Source organism: Stegodyphus dumicola, chromosome 5, assembly GCF_044657685.1.
Source record: "Stegodyphus dumicola isolate Sdum_Otavi_A_Nest chromosome 5, ASM4465768v1".
NCBI lineage: Eukaryota > Metazoa > Arthropoda > Arachnida > Araneae > Eresidae > Stegodyphus > Stegodyphus dumicola.
The window spans coordinates 202,723,348-202,747,048 of record NC_140772.1 but is presented as its reverse complement, the minus strand read 5'-3'; the positions used below and the strand labels follow the sequence as shown (position 1 = coordinate 202,747,048).

Here is a 23,701-nt window from a genome sequence, read left to right as displayed (position 1 = left end):
ACTTGTGTACTCCTCTAGGCCTAATTAGACTGCCTACCTTTTTCTTTTTAATCAAAACTCCAACTTTAAAAGGTAGTGTGCCGGAAAGGGTTAAAAACAGATATCTTAATTCAGCAGGTAGCAGTTATATGGCTGTAGCATGTTCACTCCACAATTTCTATTCATAATTAAAAACAATTACTTTTTAATCAAATAGCTTACTCTAATTCTTAATGGAAATTAAATTTAAAAAAATATTTTTTTTTAAATCCTTGTCTTATAATGAATACTAATAACATATTATGTAATTACACTAAAAGTTTTATCATTGATTATAATTTTATTAAAGTCCCATATTCTCATTATGTATGTTACATATAATAAATTCATGTTCTAAAATTAAAAATTCTCACTATGGGGAAAAAACTAGAATTTATTGATAACAAAATAAGGCCTTGTATTTTTTAAATCAATATTTTCAAAATCTGGAGTAACTGCTTCTTAAAAGAGGTCTTCTTACTTCTTCCAATCACAATAATATTATTAAATTGAACTCCATTTAATTTGGAATTTTGCACAATCTTCCCAAAAGTCTTAAATTCCAATTTTCAAAATCTAGAAGAGATAAAATTTATTTAACACTTGAATAAAAAATAAAGTTGTTGATAGAAACTAAAAAAATAATTTCCTTTTAAACTGAAATTCAGACTAAACCTCAAGTTAACAATACTACAGTCAATTAACATGAATACTTATGTTTTTTCCTTATACATGAAAACAGTTTATTATGCAGTAAACTTTGTCAAACACGGACTTATAGAACACAATTTATCTTAACTGTAATATATCTTATCTTAACTGTCATATACGCATTATCTTAACTGTCTCCATTAAATTTGTCCAACTTAAGAATTCCAGTTATATGCAGTACCGTGTAGAACCTTAGTCGCATTACTTCTTGAATGACATGTTTCAAAGTTCTCTTAATTCTTGATAATGCTCCAGAATGTGGTGCTGAAAACCTCACAATATTGCATCCAAATGTAGAGACTGTAGCGGCTCTCTCTATGTATAATATCTTTGTTGTTATGAAGTTTAATTTCTCTAAATTGACAACAAGAATAAATAAAAGTAGAAAGTTTTTCTTAAATGTTTGTGATTCTAAATATTGTCTTTATTATCATGGATTAAAATATGCCTATTCCATTCTAGAATTATCATTTAATTTATTAAATTATCCCCTGTATCTACAAAAATCTGCAACAATCTTTGACCTGCATGAATAATTTTTCTCTAACCGTCGAAATCATGGACATATTATACATAGAGAGAGCCGCTACAGTCTCTACATTTGGATGCAATATTGTGAGGTTTTCTGTTCCGAATACCACTGGTGAAGAATTTACAGCAAACAAGGTAAGAACTAAAATTCCACATTTCCGGGAAGCAAAACTAGACATTTGATTTTTCCAAGTTAAAGCACTGTTCTCAATTGCTCATATTATTGAGAATCAGACCAAATTTAGCTATCTTACAGCACAATTGGAGCCAAAAGTCATGGAAAATATTTGGAATGCAATTGAGAGTGAACGAAATGATAAATATGTAGATGATTTTTAAAGACTTTTAATGAAAGTGAGAGGGGGGAATATCACAAAATTGCTTACAGGAATTTCTCTTGGCAATATGAAACCAAGCCAATTATTGTGTAAAATGAAATCACTTGATGGAATAAATGTAATGGATAAAATTTTGCAAACCTTGTAGCTTGGCAAATTGCCAGAATCCATTAAAAGTATTCTGATAGTAAATAATGAAAATTTCAATATCTTTATTACAACTTACTATTCGATACCTATAAGAAAACTTCGATAATAGCAAATAAAATATTTTAAATCAATGACAAATTTATTCTGCTGGTGCAAGCAATTCTGTAATGAATATTGTGCTTGATAAAATCTCAATTTAGAAAAACAGATTTCGGAACTAAATTTTTCCAGATAGTCTAGAAGTAAATATAAACACTCTGGCTTTAACTGAAACAAGAATCATAGTCATTCAAGAAAGAAATATAATCTCAATGGATCATACTGCTACTAAGACTTTAAATTTGATGATAAATTTTAACCTAGTAAATGTAAAAGCCCATGTAGCTGGAATGTGTCAGAAAACTCTGATTAGCTTTAGATTCAATGGTACACTCTGCTGCAAATGAATTAAAATATTGCCATAAATACTCATAATTCATTACCAGTAAAACAACCACTTTGCACTATCCTGTGGATAGCGGGGCTGACTTATCCATCATTACGGCAACATCAAACCATAAAATATGCAATTCTTTTAAATTTATGCTGCAAATAGAATAACAACATCCACTTTCAGTTTCAAAATTTCGACTTTGGATTTAGGCCTGCATTGGTGATCCCATTTTCCTTTTGTAATCACTAAAGTGGATTGAGCTATTTTAGGTGCAGATTTTAAACCAAATTTACCTATTCAAAATCATGCTACAGGAGTAACAAGTGCAGATAGCATAAATGTGACAGATAAAAAATTCTAAATTGGCAAATTCGTTATTATATCCGGATTTAACAAAACTAAATCTGTTACTTTAGCACTATATAGCTAATTAAAGCCCTTCTTTTTTTTTTTTTTTTTTTTTTTTTTTCAAAAGTTCACCAATTATACACAAATAAGCTAAAATTGGCCAAAAAGAATTTCAGATTTAATTTAGAAAATAACATAATTAGACCTTCAAAATCTCCATGGGCCCATCCACTTCATTTAGTTTCCAAGAAGGATGGATGTTTATGACAGTGCATGGGACTACAGGCGTTTAAACACACAAACGATTCCCAATTGTTACCCTATTCCAAGAACAGATTTTCACCATACATTAAAACAAAAGAAAATATTTTCAAAAATTGACCTATTTAAAGCTTACTTTTAAATTCCATAGGCGGAACATGATAAAAAGAAAACAACAATAACAACTCCATTTAGATTATATGAATTTCATATAACAAGTTTAAAGTTGAAATGTAGATGGGACATGGAATGCCCCATCTACATTTCAACAATTCATTAATGAAGTGATTTTCGTATTGGACTTTCTTTTCACACATTTAAACAACATTTTAGTGCTTTTGTTATGGAAGACAAACACCCAGAGTATTTAAACGTAGTTTTCTCTTGATAAGATAAATATGGTCTTTGTATAAATCTTGCAAAGTCAGTTATGGGAGTAAATCAACTAGAATATCTAGGATACATGATTATTCCAGAAGGCTTGAAAACCCCTGAAAATGTAAATGTCACCTTGAATTATTGATAACCGGAAAGGATATCAAGGATGCTGCCAAAAATCAGGCAATACTCCATGAGTATTAAAAAATGCCAAGAAAAAAGATAAAAGTAAAATACCATGGGCCGAAGAAGAAAATGAAAATTTCAGCAATGCAAAAAAGATCTGTCAAATGCTACATTGTTGAGTTTTCCTAATCCTAACTCACCATTTCCTTCAGTTATGCTTTGGAGTACGCAGTTGCATCCATACAGCAACAGTTGGAAATCCTTCACCTTCTTTTCCAAATAGTTAATTAACACTCAAAAAAGATACGATAGGTAACTGTTAAAGATATAACTCTCGATGAAACAAGTTAAGTATATCTTAGACGAAAAAGAATTTACAATTTATACTGATTGCAAACCTTCAACGTTTGCTTTATACCCACAACAACAACTACAACAACAAAAACAGACAGAAAGTCAGCAGCTAGACAGCTCCAAGCATGTATTTAAAAGCATTCACAGCTTAGCTCACCCCGGCAGAAATAGCAGCTTGAAAAAAATTTTTCGTTGGATTTCATGCTTTGAAATCCATACCCTGTAATCATTGATAAAGATAGTCGGTTTAGATACAAACGTTTTAAAAACATTGGTATTATTTTATAAAGTTGCACCCAAAGCACACAATTTCTTAAATGGATTCAAAACTTTGCAGCTTTGTTGGAGCTAAGATTGATTTTGCTTGGTTCCTCCAGAAAAAGTTTCTGTCCACAGTGACTTGCAAAATTGCACTATGTTTTCATATGCGTTGACAGAGTTCTCGTAAAAATTACATAACTTCTCGGGTGTAGAGGCATGGCAGGAAAAATTGTCTAGGGCCCTAAAATAGTTAACCTGTCCCTGGTCTCGTGCATTGGACATAAAAATGTTTTTTTCCATATCATGTTTGTTCCATTGCTCGTTTTGAAATTGTTGAGTTTGTTAATCAAAAATTTGTTACAATTTTACCAAAATTTGAAATAGATAACAAGACAAATTCAGGCTTCCAAGTGCACATGTTCGGTTGAAGGACTATGCTATTCAAAATTTGATGGTTCTAGGTTGTTGTTTTTTCACAATGCAAGAAACATTCATGCAGATTCTTCATTATTTAGTTTCTTTATATAAAACATGGTGATAATATTTGGTGGCAACAGGCTGAAAGTGAATCAACGCAGAAAGTGAAAGATGCAAAATGCTGTTTTGAAACTAATAGTCCTTTGAATCTAATGCTCCTCTGAGGGGGGACTTCTTTAATAAGCAGAATTTACTCATGAATTTTAAACATTTTTAAGTTTCTTTCCTAGAAACAGAATAAAGAATACAAGATACTTAAAATCCATCCTTGTGGAGATCACTGCTCAAAACTTTAGTGTAGCTTAGGCATATTGCCCTAGTATATTTTGCCTAAATGAAGTAATAATGTTTCTTCATATGAATTTAGAATTTTAGCTTTCATTATTCATAAATAAATAGATTTAGAAAATGGAAAACCAATACCTAAACTAAAACAATAAAAAGAGACATAACAACAATAGCTTTAAAGGTCAAATGGTATTACTATATTAAAGGCCAAGTATAGGATTCAAAAAATTTTAAAATGCAGCCAAATTTCAAAATTATCAAAACTCAACTTTTCTTCATTTATGTGATTCAGTGTCTTGAAAAATAGTAAAACTGCAAAATATTGAAGAATTTCATAAGTGACACTTATGTTAACATTGTTAAAAGAGAATGCAACAGTTCATCTTTTGAAATGTGTTCAGCCTTTGCAACTGAAATTAATTACAGCAAAGGCTGACTTATACACAAAAAGGTTTATTTCTTAGTTTGAAAACTAAAAGAACTGTTAAAAAATCAGTTAACTAGTTTAAATGGCAAAATTTACACCATTAAAAAATTCATTAAATTAAAATATACAAAATTAGTTATATTAATTGCATAAATAACCTTTAACTAAGTTAAAAATGCTCCTATAACTAGATTGGTTTATACTAAAAAACTGGTTAGTTGTTCTTTAACTTTTTGTTAATTTAAAAGTATAATTGATGTTCATTATAAATGTTGCCAAATTACAATATAAAAAGGATATTATTACTAATGTTTATTAAATGGAAAATGGATTCAATAAGCTCTCACCAGTAGAGAATTTTTGCTGTAATGATCAAGCAATGCAAGTGTCAACTATATAATTAAGAAAATATTTAAACAAGTACTTTCCATGCTGAAATGATTGATTATCGGTCAAAAGTTTGGGACCTGGTTTGCAATTTTTTAAAATTATTAATGTAACAAAAATATTTCATTTTTTAGGGATTTAATCATGATGAATTTTACACAGCATTTTGCTTAGGTGATATTTTTAGATGTTTCAAGATGTTATACTCAGTGGATAACTTTTAGAAGTTTCAAAATGTGTTCACAAATTAATGTGAACAATATTGTGAAAGTATTTGTTTATCAAAATTATTAATTAAAAAAAATTCGGGAATTCCTCATTAAAGGATCACTGCATAAGTTTTTGGCAAAATTCAAAATTTGTATGTTAGATATCGGATGATAGAGTTTGCCAATTTTGGCAATTAACCACAATGGGCACATTTATAAGCAAATTTATATTTAAAAAAAATAGGTCTTGAAATTACACATACTATCATGTTCAGTACTAAATTACATATACAGTCAAAAGTCGTTAATTCGGACACCCATAATCCGGACCTCAAAGCTACAAACCTTCTGCGCATGCATCGCATTTACGCGTGCGTGTAAGACCTTTACGGCTGCAAATATGCATGTGCGCATGCGCATAATACGTTTACACATGCGCGTTTAATGTATAACGGACGGTATAAGCTAAGCTAAAATTATCTAATTCAGTTAATGTTGCAGATTGCGTTGTTCCTTAATCTTCAAATTGGATCCGGCTTATTATTGTTTGCAGACTGTTAGAGCAATTTTATAAAAGTAAGCTTGAACTTTCGATTATGTCAAATAGAATTTCCGATATATATTTACTAATATGTAAAGGATCTACAAAGCGAAAGTATGTTTCGAAGTCCATTAAACAAAAAGTGGAATTGCTGCAAAAAATGGAGAAAGGCATATCCTTTGTTTCTTAACCATTCCGTAATCTCTTTATAAATTTCACGCTGCTCTGCGGGGGGGGGGGACATCGCAGCGTGCAATGAACTGGAAGTTGATCTGTCAGCACTATCCTTATCTTCACGGCAGATGTTTTTATTCTATTATAGGTTTCGGCTAGATGTTTTCGGCTTATAGTTCATTACCAAATGTAGTATTTCATCTCGATATACTCTGTCTTTTATATGATTTAAATCAAATTCATTATAAATATCACGAACACACATCAAATAGTTTTCTGGTTGCAATTTTCTAATTTCGACTATGCGTAATGTATGCTTTACGCATGCGCGCTTTGAAAGAAATGTTTAACAAATAAATATTAAGCTGCTTTTTTTTTTGTAAATTTTGATACCCTTTAAGATCATAATTGTTCTTTATTTCATAAATTTCGGTTTCATATTTTTAATTTTATAATTTCTGACTGCCATCTTACCAGATTTAAACTGATGATCTATAATCCGGAAAAATCGATAATCTGGAATCGGAGTCCCGAGGAGTCCGGATTAACGACTTTTGACTGTATTCAAAAATAAAAAAGTTCACCTTTTTATTATTATGTCAGGAAAAGTACCTATCTTGGACACATGACACCACGGCCACCATCTACAGGCAAATTAACTCCAGTTATGAAAGAAGATTTATTTTCATCAGCTAAAAAGATTATTGCTTCAGCTACTTCATCTACAGTGCCTGGTCTCCCTAAAGCATGAGTGCCTTTGCAGCGTTCTAAAAACTAAAATTAGGTAAAATATATTATACAAACATTTCAGATATTTATACATATACAATTATTGCCATTTATGAGGGGAATTTGGAAAGTTGTGCCATGGTACTAGCAGTAGTGATGAAACTGCCACCTTCGTTTCATCATGCAATTCTTTATTCAATTGCAATTGGTGATAGGCTTCCAGCTGTGCTTGTGAGAGCTAGCCTTAAGTCTGCCACTTATAACATCACATAATGTGTGTTGCCAGGAAAAGTCACAGCAAATGCAAGGTGTGCAGAGTGATAAGATATCTTTGGACACAAAAAATCTATTAGTGAATACTTATTTATCCTGAACTATGCTCTCTATATGGCCCAAACGTTATGACTGAAAGTATTGTGCACCAGTGGATCAAATTTTTAAAACCAGGAAGAACAAGCATTCATGATGAACCTAGGAGTGGTAGGCCTTCTGTAGTGCGTGATGTTAGTCAAGGATAGTGACAAAGTTCATGAGAACTACTGATTCCAAATCTCAGCAGTTCTGAAAAATTTTCAAGAATTTCCCAGACTGTTTTTGTCCTAAGAAGACACTCTAAACTAGGCTACTGGAAGTTCTGTGCTCAGATGGTCCCAAAAATTTTCACATAGATCTGCAAAACCAATCAAATGAGCTTAACTTATACTTTCATTCACAATATACCAAAGAAGGGAAGAAGTTTTTGAGTGCTAACCACAGGCAACGAAACTTAGCTGGTGTATATGAATGCTGAGACAAAACAGCAATCAATTTCATAGGGGTCATAGTTCTCAAACAAGCTGTGGAAAGCCTATTAGATTTTGGCAACAAGGAACATTACAGTTACTGTATTTTAGGATGCTACGGAAATTCTGGTTGTCGAGTCCATGGAACTTAGCAAAATAATAGCATTTGAAGTTTACTGAAAATAATCACTGAGAACAAACATTAAAGCCTGTTGACATGTTCTTGCATGACAACACCTGCACTCAAACTGCTCAGCAAACACAAGATGTTCTGTGCTAATTCAAATGGGATGTTTTTGGTCATCCTCTGTACAATCTAGACTTGGTTCCTTCCGATTTTTATTTGTACATTCATCTGAAGAATTGGCTTGGGAGCAGGAGATCATTGACAATGAAGATCTTCACAATGTTGTGATAAGGTTGGTTAATATCACAATAGGCAGAGTTTTAAGCAGAAGGGATAGGAAAGTTGGTCAAATGTGCCTGAATTTACATGGCTATGACAAGTGCTTGAATTTACAACGTGACTATGTTGAAAAATAGAGTACAACTATACTTTTCAGGTATAAATAAAAAAAAAGTTTAGCATCTTTACGCATTTTTTATCTACAGCTAAATGGATGTTATTTTCCAAATTACCCTCATATATCACTATAAATAATAAAAAGTTTACTTATCTATTAAGATGACTGATGTTTTTGCTATTGACATGCATTTTACATCAGTAACTATCTGCTACATTTTAAATATGATTTGTTAACATAAAAGTCATGTATTTCTTCACATACAACTATAGCAATTTGCAATTTTTAGTTTTCAATAACTGGAAAAACAAAAATAACATTCATAATAATAAAAATAGATACTAACACAGAATACAAAAAAGTAATCTACTCCAAACATCTATCTATTACTTGATATTTTTTTAAGAATAACTTAAACAGATTTTGGAACACATTCTTTAAATCAGCTTCTTTCTTCTCCCTTTGTTTATAAAGGTAATAAATCCCGAGATTAAAAAGCAAAATTATCTGCATCAGTCTTTAATGAAAGAAGAAAGTAAAATATAGGGAATTATTGTTTTGATAAAAATGGCAGCAATTAAACTTCAGAGATACATGAAAAGTATATAATTCTCTTCTCTTATACATAATTTTTTTTATTTAAATTTCTCACCTATATTTACAATAAAATTTGATATTAAATTATCAAGTAATGTCCATTACATCAAATAGGAAGCTTTTCCACTATTTCCCAGATATTTCTAAAATATTTAATGTCTTTTCCCTAACCACATAAAATTTTTATTTACCTTAAATAAAGCACTTGCATTAAACATGAAAGAAAATAACTTTTTTGAAAAGTTAGTGCTATTAAAATTTTTTCCTCTCCTGTAATACTTATCTTTTGCTCCCCTGTAATTTCATATTTTTATATTATTTTATTTATTTTATATTTATATATATAATTAGAAAGCAATAAAGAAAATATGTAATAATAAAATCTATAAAAGTTATGCATAAAGCTTCAAAATTAATGCAAATATATAAGAGTAACTTTTAATCTTTTGTCAGTGAACCTTTAGACGAGCATGTCACATCACAGCAGTAATTGTTATCCAAACCACTAATTAAAATTCAAGTTGTTTTATTATTAAAAAAATATGCATTTCATAAATGTTTATTTGGAACAACATCCACATAAATATAAAATCAAAAATGTGCTTCATTAATAACTCTTTTGATTGCTATTCAAACAAAATCATAAGGATTTTCAGTTTGTTTTGTTTATGTACTAATTGTCTATAACTATTTTTTCTTCCTTTCCAGGGTTAATATCCTAGAATGCCCATTACGATATATGCATTCTAATTAATAGTTTGTGAATTTTTTTATACAATTGACTGCTGTCTAAAGATTCAAATTCATAATTATTTCAAAGGAAATTCAATTATTTCATACAGTGAATTCCCACTCTTATATGCACTAAAGACATTCAAAGCTTGTTAAAGCCTATATGTTAATAAGCAGGCACTAACTGTTATTACAGTTGACAGACAGTAATATTATTATTGTTTTCACACACAATATTAAATAAATTAATTAATATTATTAAAGTGTATCTAACCTAATATTAAATATCCATGATAATTTAACATCATTTCAAGAATATGCCACCTGTTTCACATGGTTTTTATTCACTTACAATATTTTATTTCAAAATTATTATGTATATATGTAACCATCTGTTACAAAAATTAAACCAGATGAACTTCTTATGATCATGTTATGTTAAAAACGAACTTCTTATGATTTTGATACAACATCAAGCTTATCCATTATTGGTGCAAAATCACGCTGCTTAGCAACAATATCTATGTGTTAATAATATTACAAAGCATTATAAATCTCTCATTTACTATATTTCTCAGAGGCAAAATTGAGTTTTCTTAGTTTAATGCCGGATAGTTGAAATTTTACTGTATATAAGTTTACCCTGTCTGTTTCAAGACAGAATATCTTACAGTAGATCAGGTTCTCAGTGATATGTCCAAGGAAAGAGTAAACATGAATTTTCCTCGGTGTTGATTTCTATGCACCACTTTTAACCCTCTGACAAGCAAAGCTGTGTACGTATAGTCTAGAATAATTTTTGTGATGCCTTTATGAAAGTATATATAAGTGCATCTTGAAAAATGTTTTATAATTTAGCCCCTCAGTTCACAAATTAAAAATAAAAAAATGGTCATATTTTTGCCAATTTTTTTTAATTATTGGTTTACCATGTTTATTAATTTATTTATTGTGCACAAAAGAATACTGAACTTTCATTAATAATCAATAATTTCTTTCTCATAATAAAATCTCTAAATTTTCTAATAAAATTTTCAAAAATAAGCCAAATTGTATTTATTTTGGAGTGACAATTTTTTTTTCCATGATCAAATCCATCATTATCTAAAAAAAGTAGAAATTATGATTTGCTACTCAAGCAATAAATAAAAAGTTGTGTATATAATACAGTACAAAGTCTTTAATCCGAACTCGTCGGGACTTCTGCGATTAAGGATTAGGGTTTTTTCCGGATTATAGATCATCAGTTTAAATCTGGTAAGATGGCATGCAGAAATTATAAAATTACAAATATGAAACCGAAATTTATGAAATAAAGAACAATTATGATCTAAAGGGTATCAAAAATTTTCAAAAAAAAAAAAAAAAAAAAGCTTAATATTTATTTGTTTACTTTATTAAACATTTCTTTCAATGTAAGTTGTTTAAGTTGGCTCATTTTATGTGCTAATACCTTCTCTTTAATTCTATAAACAGACATAATTTCTTGTTCAGTTACAAAGTTCCGCTGTTCAAGTCCTGTAATTGCTGTGCCGAGAATACCGACTAACTTGTCAATCGAAATTTTTTCGTCTTCACTAACTTCTCTGTCACTTTCTTTATGCCTTTATCCACTTTTTGCAGCAATTCCACTTTTAATTTGATGGAAATCGAAACATGCTTTCGCTTTGTAGATCCTTTGGCAGCTCCAGAATCGGAAACTCTTTTTGACAAATCGAAAGTTCAAGCTTACTTTTTATAAAATTGCTCTAACAGTCTGCAAAAAATAATAAGCCGGATCCAATTAGAAGATTAAGAAACAACGCAATCTATAACATTAACTGAAATAGATAATTTTAGTTTAGCTTATACGGCCCGTTATACATTAAACGTGCATGCGCAGAAAGTTTGTAGCTTTGAGGTCCGGATTATAGATCATTCCGAATTATGGACATCCGGATTAAAGACTTTGTACTGTAATAGATTTTTCATCTAATAATGAGAAAATTCATATTATTTTACAGCTTATAATTTTTTTTTCTCTTGAAGAAGAAAAGGAACCTATGTCAAATCATCAAAACCACTAAAAGTTTTATTCAAAATCTTCCACTATTCTATACTTGCTTTTATGCCTAATTTTCAACTGACATTCCAATGCAAAACCAAAGTTCAAATGAGTCACATTTCAGGTGAGCACAAAAATTTTGATTTCTTCAATATATGCAAATTCAGTTGAGTGCATTAAGATGTTAAATAAAAACACAGGAATTAATCATTACAACAAAGTATGACACAAAGAGTGGTAAAGATAAGTTTCCAGTCTTCAAAGTCAATAAAAATCACAGTTTAGATGCAGCTTTCGCATTTTTCACATATAATTTACACTGAAATTAAAATCAGGTTTTAAGTAAAATTACAATAAAAATTAAAATTCTGCTTTGAGGATTTGAAAGATAAATCTAGTTGTAATGTCATGGTGGGAGACTGAGGTTAATTACGCCTTTTTTAACCTGTACCTAATTCCCTTTTAAATCTTTATTCCACATACAGAGTTTCCACAAGCAGAATTATTTACAATCATAATTTTAAAGAAGTACATAAGTTTTGGACATTCTATTAACACCATTCAAAAACTATTCAAATTAAAACCCAAACTCTCTTGATTCTTACACTTGCTCTTCACGCTCTCTCCCCAGGGTCAGTGAAGAGGAACTTGATTGGCTGAAGGGAGAGGCACATATAATATAATTTATCTGTTAAAAAAGATTCAGGGCTAACAGTTTGCTCAGTTATGACATTAGAAGTAGAAATTTTGGCTCGGAAATTAACAATATATACAGAGTCGTAGCTAGGGTTTTCAGCGCCCAGGGACAACTGAAGATTTCGCGCCCCCTACTGCTTGCCAAGGATGGAAAACATTTAATTCTAAACTGTTGTAACATCAGTTTGGCACTCCTTGGATTCTGTGCCCGGGAACAGATGCCTCCCTCTAGCTACGCCCCTGAATATATATATTTTCAAATTTTTTAGTACCAATATTATTCAAAGTTCTCTACACATTTAAATTTATAACAAAATTCCCTACCTTTACATATACCTCTTCTGCCATACCACCTCTTTTGTGAAGTTCAGTTATTATTACACCAGGGCTGTGAAGAATTATATGTAAGCTTTAATCATGATCTATATTCAGGACTTAATATTTACATCCATTTCATGAAAAATAAACTTACTTCACAGAATTCACTCTTACACCATCACTTGCTAATTCTGAAAAGCAATAAAACTAAGTTCAATATAAAAGAAAAACTAATTTAATCATTCTACATTAAAAAATAAATATGCAAAAATAAGTATGTGCAAATGCAGCAATAATTAAGAAGGTAATATTTTAAAGTACAATTTTATTTTTAAAATATGCAAATATAATTTAAATTAGCAATAGCCCCTTAATGCTCAATTTTAATTTGGATATTTACTCTCTCTATTCTAAAAATAATAATCTTATTAGTAATTTCTTTTTCTGCTTTGTGTCATTTCGAGACTACCATGTCATATGACTCTAATGTATGTAATGGAACAAAATGGTGATGTAAATGGAACAAAAACTCAAACAGCCAATAATAATCTTATTATTAATTATCTAATGAAGTGCACTGAAAAACAAAACTAACTCATTCTGAATTAAGATTTCATCCTGAATTCAAAATACTTGCTTTCTGCACTTCAACCTACATATACTGTTGCTTACTTTTTCTCATACAAAATGTAAATTATTATGTAAAAAATTAGCTCATAGGCTAAAACTGAGCAAATAGATGCTTTTCATATGATTAACCAATCATAAAAGATGTTCTGACATGATTAGTTCCTTTCAAACCCTTGGTATATACAGGAACATACATGCTGTACTTTTATAAATGCTCAAGGAAAAAATGTCTGTATAGGATCTTATTAGTAATTTCTTTTCTGTTGTTGTTGTTAAGGTGGTGGGACGCAGCTGGATATATGCACTCTTCTAAGATGGATCCACAACCATTGATCAAGGCTCCTCGCAACCCTTGCTTGGTTTACGCAAACCTTACCTTTCCCGAAGCCTGGCTTTGTTCATGCTTGAATTCCTTTTCAACTCCCCCATTACTATTCACACTGGTGCGTGCAGGTAATTGACTCCACTTATCACCTCGATTCTCTGCATGTCTCACCTCTGCAGGAGATTCTCTTCTGCTCTCCATTAGAGGTAACCACAGACAAGCTTTTATTCTTGTCTCGTGGGGACCTCTTATTCAGCTCCTGTGTTAAAGCCATAACGATTCTCTTTCTTCAATCTTTAGCTAATGCTTACTCTTATTTAATTTATTTCTCTTAATTATGATGTGGAAGTAATTGCAATTAATTTGCAAACCTCAAGAGATGTTCACTCAGACTTCAAGATTTAAAATTTTGAATGACTTCCTCCTCATGTACAGGACATGTGGAAGGAACATTAGTTTATGGTCGAACACACTCCTAAGAACTTGGAACTAGAATCATTTTTCCATGAAGACACAGCTCAGGCTCAACACAGAGATCACACTATCTACAAAAAAGAAGTCTTCTGTTTTGAACATATAAATCTTTGTTTATTTAACCCTTTCTGAATCCTGTTAATAGCAATCTATAATTTTCTATCCACATATCTGATATCTGGACCTTAGCAACTTATCCTGAGATCATCAACATACAATGATCCTTAGAAGTTGAAGAAAGTTCCTTCAGAACAGAATTCATTTTTAAACTGAATAAGGTAATGCTTAGAATATAGCTTTGAGGAATACTCTCTTCTTTTAGAAAGACATCTAACAAAGCAAGCCAATCCTCACCTGAAATGTAATTGTTCCCAAAAAACATTGAATGAATTACCATGCAAGAGGAGTAAAATGCAAAAAAACAAAAAAGGCATTACATTTTTAAACTTCTAGCAACACCCAAATGTTCTAAAGAACAGATAAAAGTTTCATCTTCGGAAGGGCATTTCTTTACATTTCTCCAAGAGGTACTTGTTTTCCTCTTCTCCCTCCTAAAATGTAAGTTATAGCAAAGGAGGGGCTGACCTTGTAGAAAGGAACCAGACATTTGAGAACAATTTTGAAGGGCTTGGAACCCCTAAGGGGTAGGGGACGGATTTTTTGCTTTATGATGAGAAGAGGATGAGTCTCCAAGAAATGCAGACAAGTGTATGTCTGCTGTTTCAACAGTGGCATGTTGTCTCTTCATGAAAACTTAATCTGAAATTCTAGGTAATTAAGTTAATAGAAACCATTTAAAAGTAGCTATCAGAAAAAAAGATATCCTTATTCCAGGTTGTCTATGTTTCAAAGTAAACATATATTAGCTAAACTAGCATAAGAGGTATGCCTATTATTGTACACTTAATGTACTTTTCATATTCGAGTCAAAATATGCTGAATAGTGATTATTGGAATGAGTTAAAGTAACAAAAATCAGTGTAATTTTCATACATGTACAGAACTAGATTCGAAGGTTCAAATATAGAACTTTCTTCTTCAACGGCGAAATGCAAATGACGAAAGGGATGCCAGGGTCAAGCCTTCAGGTGATAAAAATGAAAGAAAGAAAACTACTGGTGCCATCTACTGATTAGAAATGAACACATTTATGAAATAACTTCTTTAAAAGCCTAGGGTAAAGGTGGATTTGAATTTGGATTGTTAACTAAAAATAAAAGACTTTTATGAATGTGAAACACATCTAGAAAATCCAATTCACTAAAAGAAGATACTTTTTCAAATAATTTTGGCTACAGAAAAATCGAAAATGTGATTTTTTGATCAACAATGTAGGACAACATACAGCTGGTTGGTTAGTTTCTGTCCGAAACAAAATAATTTTTATATTCAGTTTTATGAGTTATGAGGAAAAGTAATTTTTGCAACAGCCTGCATTTTCTGAGCAGAGATGCATAGCATTGTCTTACTGCTATCTGCTTAATAAAAGTTTTGGTTTGACTGGATTAGATAAGAGATTTTACTTTTATGTAAATGTGTGTCATTAGCATTATGTAAGAACCATATGACACAGATTAATTTTAAAATGATGTATTTCAGGAAGATTTATTATTAGCATTTTATCGTTTTACAATAGAAAGAGGAAACAACCAAACTAGAAAGGTTTAGGTGCTAGTATAAATTAAAGTTAGAACATTATCTTACATATTTTTAAGTTAGAAAGAATGAATTATTAAGAAAGTACTTTAAAAGAAGACTTTTGTTAGTCCAAACTACTTATAAAAATAGACTGATGAATGCTAAATGAATAAACATATCAACTAAACTCATTTGGTTCACAATGCCATAAAAAATTATGATATACAGTACAAAGTCCGAAATCCGGACTCATCAGGACTTCGGTGATTCCAGATATTAGATCATCAGTTTAAATCTAGTTTTTTTTTTTTTTTTTGTTTGTTTGTTTTTTTGTTTTGTGTGTGTGCTCATACTTTCTCTTTAATTCTGTAGACAGACATAATTTCTTGTTCTGTTACATTGTTGAAGTCCTGTAACTGCTGTTTCAAGAATTCCGACTAACTTGTCGATCGAAATTTTCTCATTTTCAGAGATTTGTGTCATTTTCTTCACTATCGGTAGCGGTATTTTCTGGATCTAAAACCATACTACAGATTTCATCATTCATTAACTGATTAATAATTGAGGAGCATTGTATCCAAATGAAAAACTTATTTTATATCGTCTTCATTTATTACCACTTCTCCACATTTCTTTACAAAATCTGTTAATTGGAAAATTTCACCTTTGTTTTGCAATATCCGAAAACCTTTAAAATTAGCGGCTATCATCATCAAATTTAACTATCCTTCACTATACATATTTGACTATGCCTTATGAGCTTGGTGACTAATGACAAGTTATTCCATTAAATTTTATCTTTCTTTCATCGTGCACTGAGACAATTAAGCCTGAATTGTATTAGTTTAGTTATTTATTATACTTATGTCTATTTCTTGCACATGCTTAAGGCTTATCAGGGTTCTGAATAAATAAATTCCCACATATACTTAAGCCTTATTGAAGGCATGTGCTAGATATCTTACTGCCAGATGCAGTCTCTGTGGGTCCTAAACTCTGCTAATTCCTTAAATCTGTAATCATCGCCAAGCATAATGTCAACATAAAAGGTTACCATACTCCTTTATTATTCAATTACTAACATAAAAAAATTGTTTAGTCATTGCTACATGAGTTGTCATGTTTTGATAAACATGTTGTCATGTTTTAATAAACATGTGGTGATGAAAGGAAAGTATGATAAATAATGATTTGCCAGGTTGGCATCAGATCACCGATGTATCTATGTGGAATGTTTCAGTTTGAGATGTGTGCCAAAGCAGATGCACAGCAATGGAGTCAAATTACTGATCGTACAAATTTATGATAAATGATTGCTACTTCAATAACAAGGTATTTTATTTAGTGTCGAAGTGAAATTAAGAATTGGGACTCTCCAGATGTTTTATTATGCGCAGAGGGGAGAAAAGAAAAACGGTTTTGGTGGTTTTGAGGTCTGGATTTTAGATCATTCCGGATAATGGACGTCCAGATTTCGAACTTTGTACTGTATATACTTATAATCATATATCATTAATAATAAATGATATATATATAAAATGATTATAAAAACAATATTCACAAGAAACTATTTATGCATTCTTTTATCAGATTTAGTCCGTCTAACTCTGCAAAAAATCAGAATTTAAAAAAAAATCAATGTTCAATCTCATATTTAAACATGCATATAATTACCTAAAGCTGTACACCTTGTTAACTGATCAACAGCAGCTTTGCTTACACAGTAAGCTGCTACTCCTGGGAACTATAATCAATACAATACATATAATCAAAATAAATTTTAAAAAATCAAAGAACACGCAATCAAAATACATTAAAGTAGTAAGAATGTCAACGAAATGAATAAATTACAATAGTAGTAAGAATCATCAGAATAAATCAAAAACATTTTCTTCATAAATTGTAGTTTAAGGGTCAGTTGAAAATGGAAAATATCGAATGCATGTAGAAGCAAAGACTAGTTAAAAAATTCTTTTAAATAAAAATATGATTAATTATAAATTAATTATATATTATTATTATTATTATTATTTCAAAAGAATAAAATGAATTTAAATACAAATTTAAATTTAATTAATTCTTTGCGCCATTGCTGCAAGGAATAAAATTTCAATTTTAACAAACATGTATATACGTAAAAAAGCAAATTTAAAGTTAAAAAAATTAAAAAAGTTAAAATAATTAAAAAAATTAATTTTCAAACTAATCTACAATATCATTTACATTTAGATAGCATAAGTAAATCAAGTGCAAAACGAAACCATGAAAATAAATTCACCAATTTAGCAAATTAAAATTTTTTTTTAAAAATGCATAAGTGAATGATTGTTGAGCAGGCAGGAGACAGACTTATCAAGGGGAAGTTGCCTCCAAATCTAACTCCATTCATTCTTGTTTCGTCATTCATGCAGCCTTGACTGCATGAATGACGAAACACGAATTGAATGATTGAAGAGTTAGGTTTGGAGGCAACTTCCCCTTCATAAGTCTGTCTCCTGCCTGCTCAACAATCATTCACTTATGCATTTTCTTTAAAAAAAATTTTAATCTTAATTTGCTAAATTGGTGAATTTATTTTCATGGTTTGGTTTTGCACTTGATTTACTTATGCTATCTGAATTTAAATTATATTGTAGATTAGTTTGAAAACTAAATTTTTTTAATTATTTTAACTTTAAATTTTTTTTAACTTTAAATTTGCTTTTTTACATATATACATGTTTGTTAAAATTTATTATTATTATTCATATTACAAAATAAGATTAATATTTAATCCTTTCTTTGAGAGGATGTAGATCTAAAAAACAGATTGTTCACATTTGAATGTTTAACATTTTTCAAACCAGAAACAATTTATAATGCTGCATTTATTCATATATCGCCCCCTTTTTAACTGGCTTTATCTTATGAACATCGATAAAGAAAATTAATTGAATTTAATTTCCAAAGGATGCAGTTACAGTACAAACAAATAAAAAGTATTTATGCATAAATCACAAGTTATTATCACAGTACAGTCAAAAGTCGTTAATTCGGACCTCAAAGCTACAAACTTTCTGCGCATGCGTTGCATTTACGCGTGCGCGTAAGACCTTTATGGCTGCAAATATGCATGTGCACATGCGCCTTTAATGTATAACAGACGGTATAAGCTAAGCTAAAATTATCTAATTCAGTTAATGTTGCAGATTGCGTTGTTCCTTAATCTTCGAATTGGATCCGGTTTATTATTTTTTGCAGTCTGTTAGAGCAATTTTATAAAAGTAAGCTTGAACTTTCGATTATGTCAAATATAATTTCCGATATATATTTACTAATATGTAAAGGATCTACAAAGCGAAAGTACGTTTCGAAGTCCATTAAACAAAAAGTGGAATTGCTGCAAAAAATGGATAAAGGCATATCCTTTGTTTCTTAACCATTCCGAAATCTCTTTATCAATTTCACGCTGCTCTGCAGGGGGAGGGGACATCACAGCGTGCAATGAACTGGAAGTTGATCTGTCAGCACTATCCTTATCTTCAGGGCAGATGTTTTTTTATTTTATTCAGTTTATAATTCCTTACTAAATGTAGTATTTCATCTTGATGTATTCCGTCTTTGATATGATTTAAATCAAATTCCTCGTCATCATAAATATCACGAGTACACATCAAATAGTTTTCTGGTTGCAATTTCCTAATTTCGACTATGCGTAATGTATGCTTTACGCATGCGCACATTGAAAGAAATGTTTAATAAAATAAACAAATATTAAGCTCTTTTTTTGTAAATTTTGATACCCTTTAGATCATAATTGTTCTTTATTTCATAAATTACGGTTTCATATTTTTAATTTTGTAATTTCTGCATGCCATCTTACCAGATTCAAACTGATGATCTATAATCCGGAAAAATCGATAATCCGGAATTGCCAAAGTCCTGACGAATCTGGATTAACGACTTTTGACTGTATTATTTATTTCAAAGAAACCTTGTAGAATCATTAGGTTTTTGAAGAAGGAAGCATGAAAAATTACAGTGCCCTTGCTGGGATTCGAATTCTGGACCTGCTCACTGTTAGCTGGATGTACTTTTCAGTTACACTGCGACGGCATGCAGTATAGGAAGAAAAACCTTACATTTCCCCCACTTAAAAGGGGACTGGAGATGCAGCGACCCAACTGCCAACCATGGTGATGACAAATTATTGTCCACTGCATTTTAGTTAGGATACAGCTTGTAAAATCATAGGTTTGTGGAGCAGGAAGCATGAAAAGAATGCAGTGCCCTCACCAAGATTCCAACTTCAGACTCTGTGAGTGCTAACTGGACATGTTTTCCAGTTACACCTTGAAAGCGTATGGTAAAGAGGGAGAAAAACCGTAAAACCAATAAGAAACAATATTTAGTATGATGCCTTTATTCCCACTTCCCTGTACCTGAATCTCAATCGCTCGTTCTTATCCACTCTCAGAGCCTCAAATCTTTCACTGCTGCTGGAATTTTGCAAGTCATCTGCTACAGATTGCAAGTAACCACCATCGTCATCTTTGGTAATGTTCAGCGAGTTTCCATGTTCAAAAGCATCAAAAGTGTTGGATATTCTCATTTACATGAAGCTCTTAACTGCTACAGTTTCATCGAAAACCCATGCACCCCAAATCCCTGAACGCAATTAGTAAGATAAAAACAATCACTGCATAGATGAGTCCAATTAAAATTTAGGGGAGCTCACTTTCACTTGAGAAAAGGGAGAATTATGAGAATATTTGAAAATTTTTAGAACCCTGTGCTCATAAGCTAGTAGAAAAATATACAGTATTTTATATATGTATATTACGTCCTTGAATAATATTCAAAAACTCATTTGAAGCGTGAAGACATTAAAAATTTGTTGCATGTTACTTCATATTTAGGCAACTATTAATTATAAAGCATCATGTGTTTCCAGCTTTTAAATATAAAAATTAGAGGAATTATCCAAAGACATGTAAAGGAAATATTTTATATCAAAATTTTAAATATTTCTTTCTTACACTAACCTTCTAGTAAATAATTTAGATGCCAAACTGAACATGATGCAAATATTACATCAAACCAAAGAAGCTGAATAATACACAGATATATTTATAGTGTTATTAAATTAATAAAAATATGAAGTGTATTACATACCGTATTATTTCGGAGTATAACGTACTTTTAATACAAAAAATTAGATCAAAATTTGCAGGCGCACATTACACACCAGAATAAAAATCATAGATTTAAAAATAAGGTAAAGATGAGCAACATTTTTTTCTTTTTTTTTTCTACATCTATCTAAATACTATTACTGGCAATACCGATGATTTTCCATGACCCAGCTGGTAACACTTAGTTGTGGATATGGCTTATCCCAGAAGAAACATACCTTCTTTGGCATATCAATTATTGTGATATAATTTTTCTTCCATTCACATATGGAGCTTTCCTGAAAACCAAACTTCCTTGCTGCAGCATAATTCCCATTTCCTTTTGCAAATTGAATGACTTTGCATTTGAAACCAGCACTATGTTTTTTTTTGTTTTTGGCAGAAACAGCATTACTAGAAGGAACAAAAACTACATCAACCGCATTTAAAGTAAAGTAAATGCAATTTACTAAAGCTTTCAATGTTCATTTCAGAATCATGGCTACAGATGACTACAGAAAAAGCAAACATCTGACCCTAATTCCGCAAATTCATTCAGGTCAGAAGTACTTTCATATCCCAAATTATTCCCCCCCTTTTCTCAAAACCTTAAAATTACATTCTTGCTCACAATTGCATTAAATATAATCTACCCTCTTAGCACAATCAATAACTCCCTGAAGCATTTTCTCAATACATTTACTGTTAACCTTATCACTTGTCATTCAGTATACCACTGTTTGAAAGCCTGCAAAAAATCTTCGAATTCACAGCTTCGAAAAATAATAGCATTCCACATATATCTTTTAGGTTTCTTCGTAAAGAAAAAAATGTGCACTACATGGTAAATAGGCCTAAAAAATTAAAAATATGTAGTTTCCAATTACAGGTGCACGCTATACACTGGAATATATGGTATACAAAGGATATTTATTAAACATGTCAGTAACAAAATAAGAATGCAAGATGAAAATTTTAATAAAGAACTTCTAAGGATCTGAAGTTTGGTTTGCCATATCTGATGCAATAAAAAGATGGTTTATCTCACAAAAACATGTATAAATTAAATTAGCATAAGGAAAAACTCTGATTAACTTTGCCTTATCTAGTGAAAGAAGCAAATAATAAGTCTAATTTTTTTAAAAAATAGGATTTAATTGGAATTATGATTACATGCAGTTATTAAATTTCTTATTCATTCTTTTCGAGTGTCTCCAAAATGTTGACAAATTCATCGGCCTTTGTTTGAAGTTTTCATCAAGGTACTGGCAGATTAAAGTTTCTTTGAATGGTAACGTATTTCAGCAATGGTTCTTTAACATGCCTATGCTCTACATTTCTCAACTATTTCCACGTACCTAAATATTTTCTACAAGCAGATTGATTTTTTCATATTGCATTAACTGCAGATTTAGATAAACTGTCTCTGGCTACTACAGATGATGTTTTGACAACGAAACGGAATGCAGAGATTTTGGTCAAAGAATATGAGAAATTTTCACATTTCTGGATAAGATGAAAAAGAAAAATAATTTCATCACCTATGTATCTTATCCTATGGCAGTGAAAACACAATCATTTCCTCCAATATATTTATGGTTGAAACCCAGATTCAAGAACCTTTACAAAGAATACCTTGTGTCTTGCAAAAGAACTAAAGAATAAAAAAAACCCTATTCGAAGGATCGAGCACTTATACTCAAACAAATCAAACCAATGGCAATAAAACATTTTCTTCCCATAAGAGAATAAAGAGAATTAATCATAAAGCTGCACACAAAAATTCACTACTTAAATCAAACACCAAAAATTTCAAAATTTCCATCATAGTATCGGCCTTGAATAGAGTTCTGTTTGGCAGCTCATTAAGAATTTGAATGGAATCAGAGAATCAATCCATGTTTTCACAGGTTATGTATACTAAATGGTGCCCTATGACATGCTTATTTTATCCTCATTCGACTAGAGTGTCACACTTGTTCCAAAGAGCTTTGTTTAGAACACAAAGAAAAAAAAATAATATAATGGTGTTTTCCACTACAAATGGAATGTGGACTCTAATAAACCAAACACTGATGATTTTAACATCTAAGTAAAATTTTCAATTGTGAATATTCTGAAAGAAATATGAAAAAATTTTGATTAAAGATATCCACACAGTTTATTATATCCAATTTTCTTACTCTTGGAAGTTTGCCATAATAGTATAAAATAACATTAAAAAGCCATTCACAATAGAGTTTATCTGAGCTAATGGAGACATCTGGCACAGCCTACATAGCTTCATGGTTTTGTAAAAAACTGGTTTTTCTTCAGTTGAAAAATCTGAACTTCAGGTATAGCGCAGCTAGTCGACACAAGAAATGGACTTTATTAGCTCAAATAAATCCCAACATAAATGGCCCTAACTGTACAGGAAATTAGACAAGACCAAAAGATTTGTTAGTTACATCCAGAAGTAAAAGCCCAGTTTGTCATAACAGGGTTCAACTGCTTAAAGATTGTGATAATTTACAGTAACTGAATAAAAGATAAATCTTCCCAATTGAAAAATAGCAATGATTTAAAATGTAAACTATTTTCTAGAAGATTTTAAATAATGAATCAAATCTAATAGTTAAACCTAATAGTCTTTTTTTTAAGCAGA

The 23,701-nt window shown here is 30.7% G+C and overlaps 1 protein-coding gene across 2 annotated transcripts in view; it reads right to left on the bottom strand.

The window, feature by feature from the left end:
• Positions 1 to 392: 392 nt before the first annotated feature.
• Positions 393 to 23,701, bottom strand: part of LOC118198572 (uncharacterized) — a 36,825-nt gene continuing 13,516 nt past the window's right edge. Inside the window, exons 6-10 of one of the 2 annotated variants that reach the window (XM_035370273.2) lie at positions 17,576 to 17,645; positions 12,989 to 13,025; positions 12,841 to 12,904; positions 7,025 to 7,186; positions 393 to 594 (exon numbers count right to left, since the gene is read on the bottom strand). In XM_035370273.2, the coding sequence (XP_035226164.1) occupies positions 7,025 to 7,186; positions 12,841 to 12,904; positions 12,989 to 13,025; positions 17,576 to 17,645 (333 nt within the window). In that variant the 3' untranslated portion in view covers positions 393 to 594. Of the gene's footprint in view, positions 595 to 6,996; positions 7,187 to 12,840; positions 12,905 to 12,988; positions 13,026 to 17,575; positions 17,646 to 23,701 lie in introns of both variants that reach the window. The other variant, XM_035370272.2, reaches the window with a different exon arrangement.